This window comes from Saimiri boliviensis, chromosome 21 (assembly GCF_048565385.1).
Source record: "Saimiri boliviensis isolate mSaiBol1 chromosome 21, mSaiBol1.pri, whole genome shotgun sequence".
Classification (NCBI taxonomy): domain Eukaryota; kingdom Metazoa; phylum Chordata; class Mammalia; order Primates; family Cebidae; genus Saimiri; species Saimiri boliviensis.
In genome coordinates this window covers 31,572,086-31,592,668 of record NC_133469.1, presented here as the reverse complement: position 1 = coordinate 31,592,668, position 20,583 = coordinate 31,572,086, and the positions used below count along the sequence as shown (strand labels likewise).

The 20,583-nt window shown below is 56.0% G+C and overlaps 1 protein-coding gene across 8 annotated transcripts in view; it reads right to left on the bottom strand.

The window, feature by feature from the left end:
- The window catches only part of EMID1 (EMI domain containing 1), a 50,576-nt gene extending 32,676 nt beyond the window's left edge, over window positions 1–17,900 (bottom strand). For 7 of the 8 annotated variants that reach the window (XM_010349180.3, XM_010349185.3, XM_010349182.3 and 4 more), the window contains exons 1-3: window positions 17,671–17,900; window positions 9,046–9,159; window positions 8,477–8,580 (exon numbers count right to left, since the gene is read on the bottom strand). In XM_010349180.3, the coding sequence (XP_010347482.1) occupies window positions 8,477–8,580; window positions 9,046–9,159; window positions 17,671–17,771 (319 nt within the window). In that variant the 5' untranslated portion in view covers window positions 17,772–17,900. Of the gene's footprint in view, window positions 1–8,476; window positions 8,581–9,045; window positions 9,160–11,162; window positions 11,253–17,670 lie in introns of all 8 variants that reach the window. The other variant, XM_074390849.1, reaches the window with a different exon arrangement.
- Window positions 17,901–20,583: the final 2,683 nt, after the last annotated feature.

Here is a 20,583-nt window from a genome sequence, read left to right as displayed (position 1 = left end):
ACCCACCTCAGCCTCCTAAAGTGCTGGGATTACAGGCATGAGCCACGCACCCGGCCTCACATATACAGTCTTAACTGTGAGTAGGTGCTAGTATCATCTCCACTTTCCAGGTGGAAAACTGAGGCACAGGACAGCTCAGTGCTACCTCTTCTCTGTCCCCCATGCTCAGATAAAGGTGGATGAATGAATCACACTCAGCTCCACTTCCCTGCTTGGAGGAAAATGAGGCAGAGAAGAGAGGTGACTTGCCAACGGGTTGTCTGTGGGAAGGTCTCAGCCTGGATTTGAATCCAGGTCAGCCTGATTCCAGGGCCAGATTTCTTTTTGTGATTGGTGTGTGGGAGGGAACATGGCACCTGGCAGGGAGGCTCCATGTTCAGCAGGAGCACTCGTGCCTGAGAAGAATGGCCTTACCAAGCCCTCTTCATTTATTCTTTTTGTTTGTTTGTTTGTTTGTTTGTTTGTTTGAGACGGAGTTTCGCTCTTGTTACCCAGGCTGGAGTGCAATGGTGCGATCTCGGCTCACCGCAACCTCCGCCTCCTGGGTTCAGGCAATTCTCCTGCCTCAGCCTCCTGAGTAGCTGGGATTACAGGCACATGCCACCATGCCCAGCTAATTTTTTGTATTTTTAGTAGAGATGGGGTTTCACCATGTTGACCAGGATGGTCTCGATCTCCTGACCTCGTGATCCACCCGCCTCAGCCTCCCAAAGTGCTGGGATTACAGGTGTGAGCCACTGCGCCGGGCCCCTCTTCATTCTTTCTGCTTCTGGGTGGAGATGTGATGTCATTTTAGTACTGTTTTTGGGAAGTTAACCAAAAGAAGCGGCCATCTCTCCCACCCTGGGGATGTTTGAGTTTCCTCTGTGATGAAGCTTCGGCTGGCTGCTCTCCCCTCCCGCTTCTACCTGCCCTCTACTCTACAACTCTTTTCTTTTCTTTTTTCATTGCATTATTTACCTTCTAGCATGTTACTAACTGCCCCGGTTTCCCGGGCCACTGCCTGTCATCTGGCCTCCTGGCTGGAACATCAGCCCCACTAGGGCAGGGACCTTGTCTGTCTGTCTTGTGCTTGGCCTACAAAGTGCCCAGCACCCAGTAGGACCTCATAGGCCTCACATATAAGACTTTTGTGGTTGGGAGAACGAGGTGGGTAGATCACGAGGTCAAGAGATTGAGACCATCCTGGTCAATATGGTGAAACCCCGTCTCTACTAAAAACACAAAAAATTAGCTGGGCATGGTGGTGCGTGCCTGTAATCCCAGCTACTCAGGAGGCTGAGGCAGGAGAATTGCCTGAACCCAGGAGGCGGAGGTTGCAGTGAGCCGAGATCACGCCACTGCACTCCAGCCTGGGCAACAAGAGCGAAACTCCGTCTCAAAAAAAAAACCTTTTATAGATGAATACATGAATCACCAACTGAAAATAAATTTCGAGCAAGCAAACCAAATAAAAGGCAGGCACAACTGTCTTGAAAGTCAGCATGGGCTGGGCACAGTGGCTCATGCCTGTAATCCCAGCACTCTGGGAGGCCAAGGCAGGTGGATCACCTGAGGTCAGGAGCTCGAGAATAACCTGGCCAACGTGGCGAAACCCTGTCTCTACTAAAAATACAAAAATTAGCTGGGGGTGGTGGCACATGCCTGTAATCCCAGCTACTTGGGAGGTGGAGGCAGCAGAATTGCTTGAACCTGGGAGGCAGAGATTGCAGTGGGCTGAAATTGTGCCACTGCACTCCAACCTGGGTGATAAAGTGAGACTTCGCAAAAAAAAAAAAAAAAAAAAAAAAAAAAAAGAAAGAAAAAGAAAAAAAGAAAGCATAAATGGGACAGGGACAGTGGCTCACACCTCTAATCCCAGAACTTTGGGAGGCTGAGGTGGGCAGATTGCTTGAGCCCAGGAGTTTGAGACCAGCCTGGGCAACATGGCAAAACCCTGTCTCTACAAAATATTTAAAAATTAGCTGAGTGTGGTGGTATGTGCCTGTAGTCCCAGCTACTCAGGAGACTGATGTGGAGCACTGCCTAAGCTTGGAAGGCTGAGGCTGCAGTGAGCTGTGATCGTGCCACTGCACTGGAAGAGTGAGACCCTATCTAAAAAAATCAAATAAAATCAGCATAAATGTTTTCATGTCACACTAGAATGTCCCTGAGTTATGAATCTGTAAGCTTATGGTTGGAAATTCTTTTTCAGACAGTTTTGTTTTTGATGTTTCTCTAGCAGCCAGAAAGAATAAGAAAAACAAATAAAAACGTGGTCTGACCAGCAGCACAGACATCAGATGCTCGAAGTAATTGGGAATTTAAATTTAAAAAAGGGGCTGGGCATGGTGGCTCACTCCTGTAATCCAAGCACTTAGGAGGCCAAGGCAGGTGGATCACCTGAGGTTGGGAGTTCAAGACCAGCCTGACCAACATGGTGAAACCCCGTCTTTAAAAAAAAATAATTAATTAAAAAAAGAAAAGAGTTTAAAGAAGTAATGAAACTGTTCAAAAGACCAGAAAATTTTGGCTTTGGATTCAAGATTCATAAAAAGTTATCCAAAAACTCCCCCAAAATTCTGAGAAATGGACAGGAACATTTGAAGGGATATAGGTTATAAAATGGTCCTGTAGCATGCAAAATTCCAGTAAGGAAGAAGCTGCTGGTTGTGGGGAGACCTGCCATTGGACAAAAATGTCACATCACTCCCATTGGTGTTTGGTCAGAGGCCGTGAAACAGGCCCCCATGGGCTGAGACCCTCCTCATTTCAGCCTGGTGGTCCCTACTGAAGGGCTCCTCCCCAGCCTCAACCTTCTCTTCCCAGGGGGCCCTGAAGGTTGGTTCCAGGACCACAAATGCCAGCTCCACTCCGGAAGTCTGTGAGCCACTTCCTACCATCTGGGAGGTCACCACACATCCTACACACACACACACACACACACACACACACACAGGCACGCACACATACGTATGTTCCCACCCTGTGCTTTCTCCTAATCTCTACAGCTGCTGCACCCATGCCACCTCCTCCAGGAAGCCTTCCCAAACAGGCCAGTGCACCCACCTTCAAGCCCCCTTGAAGCTCATCACTCCCTGTCTTGACCTCCACATGGCCAGTGCTGTCTGGAGTTCCCAGCCCTGGGCCCTGTAAGCAGCTCTTGTTCCCTCTGCCCAGGCCGGAGCTGAGAGGCTTTGTGCCCCTTCTCATGAGACCCTCATGACACAGAATACTGAGGCCCAGAGAGGAGAGGCCTGCTCTGTCCCTGCAGGGAGGAGGGGGTCTGGGATTTCAACCTTGCCCTAAACTGGGGAGTAGGGATGTGAAAAGTTGGGGATTAGGGGTATGAAAAGTTGGGGTGTCCCCAGGCTCCACCTTCACGACTTTCTCTCCTTGGAGAGGAGCCAAAGGAAAGGCTTTCTCATTCATAACCGGCCCCCCAGATCTGCTCTGCTCGGTTCAGCGACCACAGGCTGTGGGGGGGCATTCCTCCCAGCTCCAGCCCAGGTTTCCTGCGAAGAATTTACTTTGCAGATGTAAATATTTGCTTCTGGTGGTCAGAGCCAGGGGTTAGGGTCAGAGCTGGGGCTGGGAGCTCCAAGAACCCTCCAGCCGAATCAGGAGCCTCTGGAAAGAGTCAGTCTGTGTCCAGCCCGGTCCCCTCTTCGGGGTAGGTAAAGTTCCTATTCAATTCCTGTGCACTCACTTTATATGTGGCCCGTGACAGGCACTGGGGATGTGGAACTCAGGGTGGCAGGATGGGGGTCAACGTAGCCAGGTGGGGGCATCCAGAGGGCTGCAGGCAGAGCAGCGGCTTGCTGGCCACCGCCAAGGCTGAGTATGGGAGACAAAGCTGATGTGGGCAGGGGGTCAAACAGAGGGAGGGTGAAAGTCAGGGGACGCAGGCAGGGCTGAGAGAGTGGAGGAGGCAGCCGTGCCGCTGGGGGTGCAGGACGGGCTGGCAGGGAGGTGGCGGCTGCCGGGCCTCCCAGACAGGAGCGGGAGTGGCTGGGTGGTGGTGTGGGTGGATTTGTAGCGTTTAGACCTTGGCTTCTGAATCTGCAAAGCAAAAGCTGACTCACCACCATACCTGGAACCCCAGGTGGGATAAAGAGATGAGTGTGGGGAGTGCCCAGCCCTGGATGGCAGAAGAGAACAAAGAGCCCAGAAAGCCTGGGCTGGAGCCTCAGTCTGTTTTTAGGCTATTTAAAATATTCTTTTATTTTTAGAGACAGGATCTTGCTCTGTCATTTAAGCTGGAGTGCAGTGGCAGGATCACAGCTCACTGCAGACTTAAGCTCCTGGGCTCAAGCGATCCTCCTACCTCAGCCTCCCAAGTAGTCCTGGTGCACCACTATGCTCGGCTATTTTTGTTGTTGTTGTTGAGACAGTTTCGCTTTTGTTAGCCAGGCTGGAGTGAAACGGTGCAATCTCGGCTCACCACAACCTCCGCCTCCTGGGTTCAGGCAATTCTCCTGCCTCAGCCTCCTCAGTAGCTGGGATTACAGGCATGCGCCACCATGCCCAGCTAATTTTTTGTATTTTTAGTAGAGACGGGTTTCACCATGTTGACCGGGATGGTCTCTATCTCTTGACCTTGTGATCCACCCGCCTCGGCCTCCCAAAGTGCTGGGATTACAGGCTTGAGCCACCGCGCCTGGCCTAATTTTTTTTAACTATTCTTTTGAGATAGGGTTTGCTATGTTGCCCAGGCTGGTCTTGAACTCCTGGTCTCAAGTGATCCCCCTTCCTCGGCCTCCCAAAGTGTTCGGATTACGGGTGTGAGCCGCTGTGCCAGGCCCGTTCTTAAGCTATTTTGTGGTCAACCTCGAGCAAGTGTCCCCTCTCTGGTTTCCCATCTTGGAAGACAAGGGCTATGAGGAGCCATGAGTGGGGAAGGAATATGTATGTTGGGGACAGTGGGACCTATGAGGGGGAAGCAGAGGCAACCCAGCTCCATGGGGCCCATGGAGAGGGGAGGGGAGGAAGCCCAGCCTCTCTATCTTTCTATCTGGGAGGGGCTGGGGCTGAGACTGGCTTCTGCCAGCCTTACAGCATCCTAACTGTCTGAACACACTCCTGGGGACATCCTCAGCCAGTGCTGCTGCAGGGGAAAGACCCCTGGCTGCAGTCAGACTGGCCGGGTTTGAGTCCAGCTCCTCAGCTCACAGGCTGCTCCCCTGGACAAGGTATTCCCCCCTCTGAGCCTCAGTTTCTGCATCTGGGCCTTCTGTACCATGATGGCTCCTGCAGAGGGGTATGCCTTGCAGTGCCCAGCATGGAGGACGGTGGCAGCATTCATTCCCCTTGTCCTGATTATTGCAGGAGGGTCTGGGGCACGGGGATGCCATAGAACTCAGGTTGGCACCCTGGGGAGAAACCTGGCCACAATACTTGCTTGCTGTGTGACCTTGTGTGAGTCCCACACCCTCTCTGAGCTTCACTTTCATCATCTGGATAGTGGGGCTGATCTGTCTGCAGGAAGCCTCAAGAGGCAGGGTGACGCGGGGGTCGCTGCAGCAGCCCCACTGTCAGCAGAGCCCACTGGCCCAGGCACTCAGGGGGTCAGGTCCAGGCCCAGGCCCAGGGAAGGTGACGGTGAGGCTGCCATGGCCCTAGCGTTGCGCCCACCTGCCCAGCCCTGCCTGGTCCACTTGGTGCATTCTGGCCTTGGTTGTTCCTCACCCATTGTTCCGACAAGCCCTACTGTTTCTGATGAGAGGCAGCCGGGTGACAGCCTCTGCCAGCCCCACCTCCTGAGGCCTGGAGGCACAGAAGCTTGCTCAGACAGGTCCCCATCCTGGCTCTCAGCTGCTGAGCCACCTCGAGCCAGTCCCATCACCTCTCTGAGCCTGTTTCTCCATCTATAAAATGGAGCCCATTCTAGCCCCTTCTCCACAGGTTGCCATGGATGTCAAATGAGACAATCCTCACTGGTCATAAAGTGAACACCCCCAGAAAACCAGCGCCATGAAGCCCTTCACTAAAGCCCACCAGCCTCAGAGAGACTCCGGTCCCCTTTTGAGAAGCTGACTGAGAAGGGGGGCCTCAGAGCAGGGAGGCAGGGTTGTGTCTGCCAGGTCACCATGGGGTCCCCAGCATGGTGGGGGGTGCGGGATGGGAGAGGAAGACATTCGTGGAGCATTTATCATGAGCCAAGCCTGTGTGCCACTTCTCCATGCTGGGTGACTTCCAGATAAAGCCAAGGTTCAGAGAGGGGAAGGGACTTGCCTCAAGTCACACAGCAGAGCGTAGCTGATTTAGGGCTGGATTCTGGAATGGCAGGTGTTCCCTCTCCTCTTTTGGCCCACCCCAGGCTGCTCTGGGCCCTGTCGGCCGGGATGATGCAGCTCTATGGCTCCAGGGTCAAGTGACAGCACCGGGCAGGTGACAAGGGCGGGCACCAGCAGGAGAAGCAGCTGGGGGGCCCAGCCTGAACCCAACTGTGTGAGGAAGGGCAGGGTCCCCTGGCAATGTCCCTGTGCCTCCCTGCTCCCCATTCCCAGGACCCCAGCAGAGTTTTCTGGAATAGTTGGGCACAGGCATCCACTCACCCACCTCCTCTTCCTCCACAGGCTCTGAGATTTCATCCTGGCGTGCCTATCATCCGCCCATTTCCCAGGCGAGGACACTGAGGCCGAGTGTGGGGAGCCCAGGCTGCTGCAGGGACACATAGCAGCTTGGCGCCTTTTAGTGATGATGCCTCTCCCTCCGGGTGGGCAGAAGAATGCGGCCTGCTGTGCAGCGCCCCCAGCCCAGTGCCCTTACACAATGGCTTGCACAATGCACGGGGAATCCGCAGCCCAAGGCCATGCAGCTGGTGTGTGGCAGAGCTGGCCCGGCCCAGGAAGTCTCAAATATCCCATCCCTATACTGGGACCTGAAAGCCCTGCAGAGGGAGCTGGCCTGGCTCCACACCTTCGCATCAGCAGAGCCCCTAGCCCTTGGCCTGGCTCGTGGATTCGCAGCCTCCAGCGGCTGGATTCAAGGGCATGGGTGTTGCCCCCACCCGTCCTCTCCCTCATCCACTCCTTGAAGGCCCCAGAGACCAGGAAGGTCTGCCCTTGGGAGGGGAGTCAGGGACAGAACGGCCTTTGTCTGGGGAGGCCCTGCCTGGGCCCAGGCGGCCCCTATGCCACTGGGATTCTCCCCTCCCCGTCACAGCTCCTCTGTGGTCTCCTTGGCAGCCGCCCCTCTGGCTGGCTTTCCTGCCTCTCAACCACACCTGCCTTCCCCTCTCCCTCCCACCAGCGACAAGAGGGTGCTTCCTGGCTCCCCTTCAGACATCCGTCCACCCGCTCCAGCCTCCCACACCGGCCCTGTGGCTGCCTCTGGGCAGGGGTGTTTGGCACGGGGCGTCTTGGCTCTCCCTCCAGCCACCTGGTTTCTCCCCAGCTTCACTGTGGACTCCTCTACCCCGTGTCAGAATCTGCCAGACCCCTCCCTTCTCCCCTGCATGGTGAGTTCTGACCTCCATGCCCATGGCTGTGTGACTCTGAGCACTCCACTCCACCTCACTGGGCCTCGGTCACCCCATCTGTGAACTGGGCTCTTGAGGGTCCCGGGAAGGTGAAATGTGCAAATCTCTCAAGAAACACCTGTGAGCCGTGGCTTCTGGAAGCACCATGTTCCTTTGAGTCAGAGGCTACATTTCGCACATTTGTGTTTCTGGAATTGGGGTATGTCCTGAGACTGCTGTCTATGTCCCTGTGCTGCTTTGAGACCCCTGAATGCTTCTGTCTCTTGAGCTGCCTCTGGGCTGGTTCTCAGGATAGTTCTGGGCCAGCCCATCCTCTTTAGGGCCATGCTTGGAAACACAGCTCTTGGCGTCCAAAACTCTGCTGCTCATGGGTTCAGCCAGGCAGTGAGGGTGGGAGCGGCCTGCGCTGTTCCGCAGAGGGGAGGGGGTTCTGTGGGGAGCCCACGTTGCCTCCTCTGTGCCCCTGAGGGGTTCTCTGAACCACCAAGCGGTACACACAGTGAAGGCAGGTGGGCTGGTGGGAGGAGTCCCTGAGCCTGGGACACCCTGCCGAGCTCTCCCATCCCTAGAGCCCAGGGGCAGGGGGCGGGGCAGGGAGTGCAGCCAGGCAGACAGACAGAGGTGTGCGCCCCTCACCTTCCTGAGCCTCGGTTTCCTCATCTGCAGGACAGGGGTAACCTCTCTGACCCACTGAACTGACTAAAATGCTTCTTTACTTCCATGTAACGTCTGTTATCGTGTCATACGGAAGTGTCTGGATGAGCCTTCCCCAAGTTTGGAGGAAAGACTTGGGATGGCATGACCTGAAACGTGAGGGAGCTACCCAGCATGTGTGAGTCTCCCAAGAGGCAAGCGCTCACCGTGCGGGGGACACGTACTGACTGTGCCTGATGAGCCAGGCTCTGTGCAGCCGGCGCCGTGTGTGACTCTGTAACAGGTCACGGCTCCGTGCACTTGCAGGGAGGCACCTGGCCTGCTGTCACAGGGCTCCGGGAGCCAGCCGGGCAGTCCTACCTTCCTCGCAGCTCATCCCCGAGTGCCCAGGGCAGCACCTCCACTCACGGGTGGTCACTGTCTTGTACATCACCTTGTATGTGGGTCTCACCACGGTTCTGTAGCTGAAAGAGTCCCCAGGTGGCCCAGCTGAGACAGGGTCTTCCATAACCTCTCCCACTGCCCTGGACACCACAGAGACAAACCCAGAGCCTCCAGGATCCTCTGCTGCCTCCAGGTCCCTTTGGAGGCTCTCTCCTCCTGCATTTTGGGATTCAGCCCTTCCATACCCCCACCACCTTGCCACAGGGATCGGAGATTGGATACCAGCTGGACAGGAAGACCCTGCCGGCTGGGCTGCCCTGAGCCCAGCAGTGACTACTCACTGAGTAAAGGAATGCAGGTGAATGGTGTATTCCTCCCCCAGGAAGCCCTCCAGGGTGCTCCAATGGCACAAGGAGACAGGCTTTGCTCCACCCACCCTGGGGTCCAGCCTTACCCTGCACTCCCCATGCAGTCCCCCCACCAGGCCTTTGCCCAAACTGTGCCTCCACCTGGAATGCCATCAGTTCCTTCTCCACCTCATTTACCTGCTCCCCGGACAGCTCATGGGCCAGGGGCAGTTCTGCAGCACTCGCTGAAGGTAGGTGCCATTCTGCACGTGGCATGAGATGGTGCGGGTCACCACATAGGAGCACCAGTTCCTGAAACAGATGCAAAGAAAGGAAACTCAGGTACCACACAGGGCCCCCCGCCGGGGACTCTGGGAGGATGGGTGAGGATGTCCGTGTTCTCAAGAGCCCTGAATCCCCAGGCAGAGAGACTCCTGAGCTTGCAAAGTCATCTGGGCCCAAATGGCTGGTGGGAGTCTGTGGCTGAGGGGTGAATGTCACGGCCCTGGGGGTGGGGCCGTGCTGAGAGCTCTTGGTAGGTCTTGTGGAATGAACATGAAAGGCAGTGGCAAGATGGAAGCGGGGCATATTCCCCGGAGCTCTCCCTCCCCAGCTTCCCTCCTCTCCAACGCTAACCCGTCCAGACTGCCATCACTGCCTGCCTCTTGCCGGACACCTGCAGCGCGTGGGCTCTCCCTCTGCCCCTCCCTCCCTCCCTCCCAAGAGGGAGTATCATAGAATGGAAACCTGGCTACATCCCTGCCTTGCCTACCCACCTCCCCAGCCCTCGGGATCTCCTGTGCCCACACCTGCTACAGGCCTTTGCTGGTGCTGGGCCCATTGCCTGGAGTGTCCTTTCCTCTGCTTCTCTCCGTGGCGCCTCCTATCTTCAAAGCCCCGAGGTGCTGTGGCCTCTTCCCTCCATGCTTTCCCATCTCCACCCAGACCAGAGCAGACCCAGCGGTGTCCTGCCCTGGCTCCCGCAGCACCTGCACCCCCGTCATGTTGAACTAAGCTGCCAATTCGTGCCTGCCCCATCAGCCAGCATGCGAGGAGAGGCCCCGTCTCGCTCATCCCCATGTACCCTCTGTGGACGGCTGGGATGTGCAATCAATGCCCCAAGCCCAGAGGACTGACTTCTCCAAACGCCAACTAATACTCAGAGTACACTGCATGTACTGAGCACTTATTGTATGCTAAGGGGATTTTCACTAACATCCAATGGTGAGCCAGGAAGGTACCCCCACCCCATTTTACAGCGGGGAAACTGAGGCTTGGGGAGGTGAAGACAACTGCTCATGTCACAGCTGGTGCATGGAGGAGCAGGGTTACAACCCAGCGGTGTGGATGGCTGACTCCATCCCAGAGGCCGCAACTCCATCTCCTCCTCATCTCCTTGAGCCATGGTCTGTGGCTCCGTGAAGGCCCCAGCCTGGGAACCTACTGACCCCAGGCCCGAGGGCAGGAAGAAAGTCTGGGAGGGGTGGAGGACCCAGGCTGAGAAGGGTCACCTGAAACCATCCCTCCTTCCCTGGTTCCTGCAAAAAGCACAGGGCCTGTGACCCCATGCAGGGCTGAGGGCCACCGAGCACCTGGAATGTCCTGGCCATCAGAGACTCCCATGCTGACCACAGTCCCCGCTCACTGCTGCCCTGCCCCCACCCCAGCCCACCAGGAGAAACTCCTGGGCCAGGACCAGGCAACTAACTCAATTTAGGACCCTGTGGAATTCCCTTCATCTTTCTGTGCCATGCCAGAATCAGTGCTGGAAGAGGCCCTGGAGGTGGGAAGGCTGGGAGAAGCGACGGTTCGGCTTGGCCCGTGAAGCAGCAGGAGCTCAAAGAGCGCTTGGCCAGCCATCCCATGCAGAGGTGACAGGTGCCATCCCATGCAGAGGCGACAGGTGCCTGCCACGGCACCATCAGAAATGGCACAAAACTGAGAACAGCCTTAACAGCTATGGAGCCACCAGACATGGAAAACTAGATGCCGTGACAAAGCCCAAGGTCTCTGTGTGCAGGCCTGAGACCCAGCTATCACACCTGGTTATGGGGAGAAAAAAACAGGCCAAGACCAATAAATATACAGTGATTGCATTTTTTTTGAGACGGAGTTTTGCTCGTTGCCCAGGCTGTAGTGCAATGGCACAATCTTGGCTCACGGCAACCTCTGCCTCCCAGGTTCAAGTGGTTCTGCTGCCTCAGCCTCCCGAGTTGCTGGGATTACAGGCATGCACCACCAAGCCTGGCTAATTTTGTGTTTTTAGTAGATATGGGGCTTTTCCATGTTGATCAGGCTGGTCTCGAACTACTGACCTCAGGTGATCTGTTTGCCTCGGCCTCCCGAAGTGCCAGGATTACAGGCATGAGCCACCGTGCCCAGCAAGTGACTGCATTTCTATTACACTAAGAGAGAGAGACAGAAAGTCAACTCTACATGCCTGCACGTGTACAGATACATGCATATAAAGTTAGAAAAAAATTACACTCTTTTCTCAAACTGCCACCTCTGGGAGCAAGGAGGGCTTTCCATCTGCTCCGTCTCCTGCACTAACAGTAGATACATTTATTATGCTTGCTGTATGCCAGGAGCTGTGCCCACAGCCTTCCATGCATTAGCTCAGTTAAATTCTCACTCTATTAAAAAGCCACTTTAGGCAGGGCACGATGGCTCGCACCTGTAATCCCACCACTTTGGGAGGCGGAGGCAGGCTGATCACCTGAGGTCAGGAGTTTGAGATCAGCCTGGGCCACCTAGTGAAACCCTGTCTCTACTAAAAATACAAAAAATTAGCCGGGCTTGGTGGCAGGAGCTTATAATCCCAGCTACTTGGGAGGCTGAGGCAGGAGAATCGCTTGAACCTGAGAGGCAGAGGTGGCAGTGAGCCAAGATCACACCATTGCACTCCAGCCTGGGCAACACAGTGAGAGTCTGTCTAAAAAAAAAAAAATCCACTTTACAGATGGGGAGACTGAGGCTCTGGAGTCCAGGACATGCCTCAGGCACCCATGATGGGCGGCACAGTCAGGCTTGGAACTCAAGTCCGCCTGGCTCCAGAGCCTGCACTCTCAACCCAAGGATAGAAGTGTCTCTCCTAATGAGTAGGTGAAGATTTCAGCCCTTTTGAAGGCTGAGGCAAGGAGGATCGCTTGAGGCCAAGAGTTCAAGACCAGCCTGGGCAACATGGTAAGAACCCCATCTCTATACACATTTTTTAAAAATTAAAAAAAGGCTGGGCCAGTGGCTTACACCTATAATCCCAGTACTTTGGGAGGCCAAGGCAGGCAGATCACTTGAAGATCAGGCAACGCGGCAAAACTCCATCTCTACTAAAAATACAAAAATTAGCTGGGCATGGTAGTGTGCACCTATAAACCCCAGCTACTCAGGAGACTGAGACAGGAGAATCATTTGAACTCTAGAGGCAGAGGTTGCAGTTAGCCCAGATGGCACCACTGTATGCCAGCCTGGCGAGACTCTCTCAAAACCAAAAAACCAAAAACCAGAGCTGTGGTTTTGAACCTGCTAGGGTTTTATATGGAGAGTAAGGGCCTAGGCCCCTTTGGAAAATTGCTGTGAATTGTGGCTCCTCTCCAGAAATATGCATAAAACTTGGGTGTACAGGTTAAGAGGGTTCATAGGCTCCTTGTGGCCTATGTGACACTTCCCAGGCTGGCCCAGGGGCTTTGTGAGTGAAGGAGGGAGGGAGGAAGAGGACAATCTGGACAGAGGACAGTTGAAAGCTCAGGAGGCAGGAAAGGGCGCCGGGACACAGAATGAATGTGCTATGCCAGTGAGCAGATGCCACAAACATGAACATGCAGGGCCTGCGCACACGCATGCATATGCTGACACACGGGGCCAATATGCACAGTGAACATGTGCACACACACAGACATATGTACACACGATGCATGCACACATGTGTGCCCATGCGCATACACCAGGTCCACAAAAACACACAGCTACATACACGCACACACATGCACACAGACAGGCTCAGGCAAATCCAGCAGGACACTTAACCACAAAAATGACCGTCTTCCCTGCACACGAGTCCATACCCACAGATACAGGGCTGTGTGCCCTCACGCATTCACACACACACTCATCAGCTCTGTCACATGGACACAGACAGACCAAAGCAGGCTCAGAGGGGCACACAGTCACAGTCAAACCTCCTCCCTGCAAATGTCTTCATATTTGCACACCCACTGACACACCCACACACACACGCACGCCCTCTCACCTGGACGCAGATAGGCTGAAGTTAGGATCTCTGCACATGTCCACACAGGGACCCACAGTGCTGTCTTTCATGTACACTCATGCATGCATGTGCACACGTGTACACACACATTCTCACATGCACATGAACAGGTGAAGGCAGGCCCAGCAGGGCACTTCTTCTCACACATATCTATACAGGCACACACGTGGACACCACCCCTAGATGCCCAACCCCTGGACTACTCCGGGAGAGGTGGCCTGTGACGGTCCACAATGGCCAGAGCTGTCCTTCTTTTTACCACAAGGGAGCTAGAGAAAAAAACAATTTTTTTCCTTAATTAAAATCTCCACCATTGGTGGGTGCCTGTAGTCCCAGCGACTTGGGAGGCTGAAGTGGGAGGATCGCTTTAGCTCAGGAGTTTCAGGCTGCAGTGAGGTGTAATCATGCCACTGCACTACAGCCTGGGTAACAGAGTGACACCTTTTCTCTTAAAAAAAAAATCTTCCCCAGGTGGGTCCCTGCTCGGTTGCCACAATCTGGACAGTGCTTGAATCCTCTCCTTAGGAGACATGGAGGTGGTGGCTGGCTAGCCAGACCTATTGGACAGGAGAGGACATTCATGCCAGCTGGAGTTCAAGTTCAGTCCCTTGTGCCCCCCACCTGGGGATCACCAATAACCACCCCATCCACCACGTTGAGGACCCCAGTCCCAGGACACCTAGCATCAGCCTGAGCTTCTCCACAGGGACCCAGCCTGGCCCTGCCACCCGCCTGCTCCTCTGTGCACCTTCCAGGGGTAGCAGGAGGCTCTTTCTAAAGCACAGACCTAATGCTGCCACCACCCACTGAGGAGTCCACAGCACACCGTGACCCCGCAAGGCCTGTCCTTCACTTACGCTGCTCACCTCTCCTGCACATTCATGCAGCCCCTTCTCCCACCTCTGATCTTAGCATATGAGGATCCCTCTGCCTGGAAAGCCCCTCCCTCTTGCTCTGGCAAACTCTTATTCATCCTTGGGGTCTCAGCCCTAAGGCCTAGGCAGGGATTGGGCATCTCCCAGGGCATCCATTAGCCACTCACAATAGCCCTGGCCTTCACTTGCTCATGCAGGTGCTGGGGGAGGGTATGAGCTAGGACCAAGTTTGTGTAGGGCTCAGCCTGAGGACACTCAGGGATGTTTGTTGAATGACTGAATGATGGAGAACAGGCAGCAGCTCTGGACAGAAGAGCCAGGACTCAAGGTGTCTACAGATGAAGGGACCCATCCCCATGTGCTCCATCCCTGTAGCCCCTGGGGTCTTCCTTCCCTGGGATGTGGTCATTGATTAAGCTGCCTGAGAGCTGGAAGAGGCTGTGCAGTGGGGTGGGTGAGGGCAGGGGCTGGGGAGAGGTGGCACTTCCCTCCTGGGCCCTCCACTTCTGCCCACTCACCACCTCTAGACCCCCAGGGGCCTCCAGGAGGGGAGAAACAGGCCAGACCAGCTCAGCCTGGCACTGGCCACCCCCACGAGGGCCCCCTACCTGCACCCACACTCCACCCCCTGCCACGAGGGGCCCAGGGGACTTTGTCTCTGTAGGTCCCAGGGCTGAGATCCGGAACAGTGATAGGGGCTAATTGCAGGAGGCAGCCAAGCGGGCCAGGGGCCAAGGGCCATGATGAAAAGGAGAGGAAAGAAAGGAGCCTGGCGGGCGGGGGTGGTGGGATGAGAGCCAGAGCCCTGCAGTGGGGGCGAAGTTCCAGTCCTGGCTCTGCTGCTTCCTAAATCGGTGACCTTGGGCAAGGCCCTGATCCTCTCTGGAGCTCATTTTGTCCATCTGCAAATGGGGATAGCAGAATCTCCTCCAGCAGGGGAGGCTCCACTCAAAGCCCTTAGCACTGCGCTAACAGCTACTGTTCATTCCTGTTCCTGGACTGTGGGGCTAAGGCCCAGACATGGGCCCCACACCCCGCGGCTGTGGTTCTAGAGCTTGCCTGGGGCTTGGGGACACCAGCATAGTGTCCCCTTCACAAGGGGACCTTCTTCACAAGGTCTTCCCCTTGGAATACGGATGATCAGGTTTTGCATTTGATAGGAGAAACTGAGGCTCCAAGAGAAAGCACCTACCCAGGTCACCCCTGTGGGCATCAGCTGGGATTGGAGCCCCCTAGAGAAAGGCTGGGCAGATCCCCTCTGTTCTGAGCCCTCCATTCTCCCTGATCCTAGGCTTTGCCCAAAGGAAGCCGGTGCTGCAGGGGCAAGAGGTCTGGGCTGGTGATGGCTTGAACCCTCAGCTGAAGTGCTGAGATGAGCAATTAAAGCAAGCAGGCTTCGGGCTTGGAAGGGCCTCAGCGGGGCAGGAAGCCGCTCTAGCAGGGAAAGGGCGGCTGGCAGGGGCAAGCCAAGGCAGCTCTGCATAGCCCTTGGGCACCCTGGTTCCAGGGGTCTCCAAGTGTCACCACATTCCTGGGGCTGGGGGCGGCCCCCTGGATGCCTTCCCAGGCCACCCCTTCCCCAGGACAATGCCTCTTTTCTGCCTCTGGTCCCTTGGCTGCCAAGGGGTGCCTGGGGTGCTGGGCTGTGGGTGGCAGGAAGGCTGATGGGGCACGACAACCCTATTCTGTCTCCAGTAACACAGGGACAGGGCCACAAGTGGAGGTCCTGGTAGCCCCCAGACTTCTCAAGCGCCATGTCCCTACCCCCATGTGACATGGTCGATAGAACCGCTGCAGGTGAGGCACAGTGCTTCCCACAAGGAAAGAAGGAAACAGAGAGCAAAACTGAGACCCATGGCCAGGAAGTGACCCATTGGAGGTCACACATCAGGTCCATAACACAGTGAGGAATTCTGTCCCCATGCTGCCCGAGGCCAGAGGCCCTAACTCCTAACCATGACTACAAACCTTTCCTGGTGCCCCCAAGCTGACAACCTCTTTCCCTCCTCCAAGAGGGCTGCTCCGGGGAAAAAGCCACTGAATTTGGAAATTGGCCTGGATTGAGGTGCCACTTTTCCTCTCTAGGCCTCAATCTCCTTATCTGTACAGTGGGTGCAATAGCATTGCCCACAGGGCTTTTGTGACGCTCTGGCCACTGTAACAGCCTTCTGCGAACACACGGGGCGACGGTCCTCAGTGACCACCAGATACCTGCTCCCACCCAGGAGACCCTGGGAGGTGAGGAACCCAGGCCGGGAAGCCCTGCCTTGGACTGGCCACAGGGCAGTCTGGGCCTTAAGCTGTCGCCTCCATCATCCTGAGCATGACAGTGGATTTCTGAGTTCATACTCTGTCCTCTTAGCATCTGGGATCCTGGCGGCTCACATCCGTGCTCTGGGCAGGTCATGTTCCCTCTCTGAGCCTCACCTTCCTCCTCCATGAAACAGAATCATAAAAAGCATGCCTCCAAGCGGCTGGGAAGATTCTGGAGCTGATAATGCAGGTAAAGGGGCTGACTCAGGCTAGCTGTGGTCTGCACACAATAGGTGGTGGCTGTGACATCTGCCACACCTCCATCCCTGGCTCAGACAACTGCTCTTCTGGCCTCTGATGCCTCAGCCACCTCTGTCCTCCAGCCCTGCCCATGTCAACCACTCTTGCTAACCCAGCAGGGGCATGCTGGCCCCTGACCACTGGGAAAGGAGAATTTCTGAAAAGAATTAAAGAATTGAGGCCCTAGGGGGTGGGGGCCGCGCAGGCCTTTGAATGGGATGAAAAGATCTGGAGAGGCCTGGCTAGTCCACATTGTCTGCCTTGGACGACGGCTGGCCTTTAAGAGGGGACCCTGGCGGAGGCTGCAGCCAGAACAGGAGCCAGGGCAGGTTCAAACACTGTCATCAAGGACAGAAAGGCAGATATGCAACCCAGCTCTTCAGTGACTAGCCCATGAGTCTGAAACATGATGCCAGTTCCCTGGGACCTCAGTCTGCTTATCCGTTGAATGGGGACAGTTTTCCCTACCTCATTCGGTCCTTGAAGGATTAATGAGGACACTATATACAACAATGGGCTCTACCACGTCAGGTTCTGGGAGCTCCTCCATAAAGAGGAGGAGGGAGGAGGGTCCCTGCTGGTAGGAGAGCAGCAGGAAGATAGTGCTCGCTCTTGTCTCTGTCCAAAATGCCAGGTCCCAGGGGAGCCTCTGACAATGACCCACTGGGCTGTGAGACTCCACCCCAGTCCCTGCTCGGAAGGAGAGAAATAGCCTGGGTACCAAAAAAAAAAAAACAGGAACACGGAAAAGAGGAGAGAGGTCCTCGAAGGGTCGGCTAGGGGGTGTCATGGACCCTACCCAAGTGCAGGGGGAGGGGCCCTAGGGACAAGACGACAGAAGGGCCAAGGCTTCACCCTCGTTGCGCCCCCTCCCCCTCCTCTTGGGCCCCAGGGTTGAAAGGGAGGGAGTGAGGGAGGCGGCCAGCTCCGATACATGGGATGCGGGACCCCGCACTCCGGGAGCCTCAGCCAGACCGCGGGATGGCAGTGTCCCTGCCCTCACCCGGGCCGGCACTGAGGCTGGGGACTGAGTGGCTCTCCCGATCCCGGCCCTGCCCGGAGGCGGGGGCGTGTGCGCCCTGGGACCCCCGGCCAGCTGGGCGCAGAGGCGCGGGGAGCCCTTACCTGCGTCCAGAGAACTGGGCTGTCCCGACGCTCCAAGCAGCGCCGCCTCCCGGGAGCAGGAGCCCGAGGCAGAGCAGCGCCCAAGCCCGCGGGCCGCCCATGCTGCACCCGGCGCCCTCCGCGCGCGGCCCTTCGCTGTCGCCGCCCCCAGCCTGCCGACCCGTCCGCCTGCCCGCGCTGCCAGCCGCCCCGGACGCGCGGAGCCGGGTTCCCAGCGCGGCGGCCGGAGGGCGGGCGGGAGGCGGGCGGGGACGGGGGCGCGCGCTCCCTGCCTCGCCCGGCCCCTCGGCGCGGCCCCCGCCCCTTGCGCCACCGCTGCCAACCCGGAAGGAGCCCCGAGGGGCCCGGGCGCCCCCATTAGGAGGCCCGCCAGGTGTCCACCTGAGCTCCGCGCCCTTCACCTTGCCCCGATGGGCTCTTTGGGAGGCGGGGTGCCAGCTCCGAGGTGTCCTCCCGCAGGATGTAGACTGGGAAACCGAGGCTCTGGCCACGGTCCCAGACGCAGCCGGGACCCGAACGAGCCTCACCTGAGCGAATGATACCGGGACTCATCCTTTTACAACACCTTTGCAGGATCCAGCCCTCTAATTAAAGCTTCCTGAGCAGTGCGCACCATGCCTACTGGCCACCTCACCGCGGCCACTTCACATCCTGTCTCAGGTGAATCTTCAAGCCACTCTGCTCGTCGAGCTGGGCACAATATCCCCATTTTACAGAAGAGAAAACTGATGCTCAGGCACTCATAGTCTCCCTAGGAGGAGATCTGGGCTGACCCTATAAGGGCAGAGTCCGTTCTTAGTCTCATTTTACAGGTGGAGAAAAGGAGGCACAAAGAGGAGCTGTCATTTACCTAAAGCACCCTGGCAGGGGTTTGGCAGAGCCAGGATTTGAACCTACATCTCCTGACTTCAGAGAGTATCAGCTCTTAACCACAGCACTGATTTCACCATATGTAACAAAGTAAGAATTGGTGTTGAGTGGTTTCTTCATGAATGGGCTTCTGGAGGAAGGGCTCTATATCCCACAAAGGTATAGGTAAATGCAGTGTGTGTGTGCGGTGTCAGGGGCCGGGGGGATGCATGCGTGTGTGGTATGTGTGTATGATGGATGTGTGTGCATGCATGATGTGGATTTGTGTGCATGTGTTATGTGTCTGTGATAGGAGTGTGTGTTTATGGGGAGGGACCAGAGCTCTCATCAGAGGGGACCCAGACCCCCAACCTCCCAGGACAGTCTCTAACCCCGCCTTCTGCCTGGGCGGATGAGCAGCAGATAGGCCTGGACTGGAGAAGCCCTTGCCCAGCTTGGCTCCTTCCTGCTATGGCTTGTCCAGACCCACGGTCCCTGCTAGAAATACTCCCCAGAAAGGATCTGCCAGTCACTGCATTGCTCCTCCTGGACTCACCAGGGACAGGCGGCATAGGCCACCATAGGCAGGCAGGCAGGCTGGACGGGGGATCCATCACCAATGTGTCCACACAGAGGAAGCAGACGCCCTGTCCCAAGGGACAGGTAGTGAGAGCTGAGTTCAAATCCTGTCTCTGCCACTTCTGCTCCAGTTAGCTCAGGCAAGTCCTGCCTGACTCCCAGCCTGTTTTTATTTTGCAAGGAGGACAGTTGTACGTTCCTTACAGGAATGTGGGGAAGATTGAGATACCATGGTAATGCCGTCACCCACTCCCCCCGGTTTCACATGGTCCCCCACGGCTTCCCACTCCCTGCAATGACATCACATGGTGCCAATGTTTCCTCCTTGGGGAGCCGTTGCCCTCCTTTTCATGTGAAATTTTAGGGCCTCTCCTGTGCCATCTCTCTGACCCCCAAGAAATACAGCTTCGTACCTCTGTGGTTAGCCCTTGTTTTTGACACAGCTAGATCAATGACTTAACACCCTGATAACTCGTCACTCCTGAGGGGCCATGCCCCCAAGAGGATGACAGTCCTGTCTGAAGCCCCAGTCAAGGAGCCCAGATCAAAACCCATCACCCCACGGGGTGCTATGAGCTGTTCAGGAAGCTCAAACAGGCAGCTGTTTAACATGCAGCTGTTTAGGAAGGAGAAGCACCGGACAGTGCCTTGGAGGGGCTGAGAGGCGTCTGGGTTGCCCGCTGAGTGCCACAGGATGAGGAGGCACTGCTGGGTCTGTTTGCAACATGTCCAAGATGCTCCTATCATTAATGGCATCCACATTTCTTAACCAATGCCACCAAACTTGTGGCAGACTCAGGCCACTGCAGAATTTCCTCTCCTGGTAAAAGCTGTTAACAACATTTTCACATCAGAGAGGGGCCTATGCTTGCTGAGGCTGGGATTCCTGGGTCCAGGGTATGTATTTATCACTATAGACAGACCCTGTGGCTGTGTAATCTTATGGTTACCACCCCACAAGCTCCGTGACCCTCAGGCCTGCATGTCAATTCCAGAGCAACCTCTGGGAACTGTGTGACCTGAGACAAGTCACTTCCCCGCTCTGAACCTCATTTCTTTGCCTGAAAAAACAAGGCAAGGGACCTTTGCGTTTTGTTATTTTTAGACAGGGTCTCACACTGTCACCCAGGCTGGAGTGCCGTGATGCGATCTCGGCTCACTGCAGCCTCAACCTCCTGGGGTCAAGCGATTCTCCTGCCTCAGCCTCCCGATTAGCTAGGACTACAGGTGTGTGACAGCACATCTGGCTCATTATTTTTTTTTTTGAGATGAAGGCTTGCTCTGCTGCCTAGGCTGGAATGCAGTAGCGTGATCTTGGCTCACTGCAGCCTCTGCCTCTGGGGGTTCCAGTGATTCTCCTGTCTCAGCCTCCCAAGTAGCTGGGATTACAGGTGCACGTCACCACCCCCAGCTAATGTTTTGTATTTTCAGTAGAGACAGCGTTTCACCATGTTGGCCAGGCTGGTCTCAAACTTCCGAGCTCAG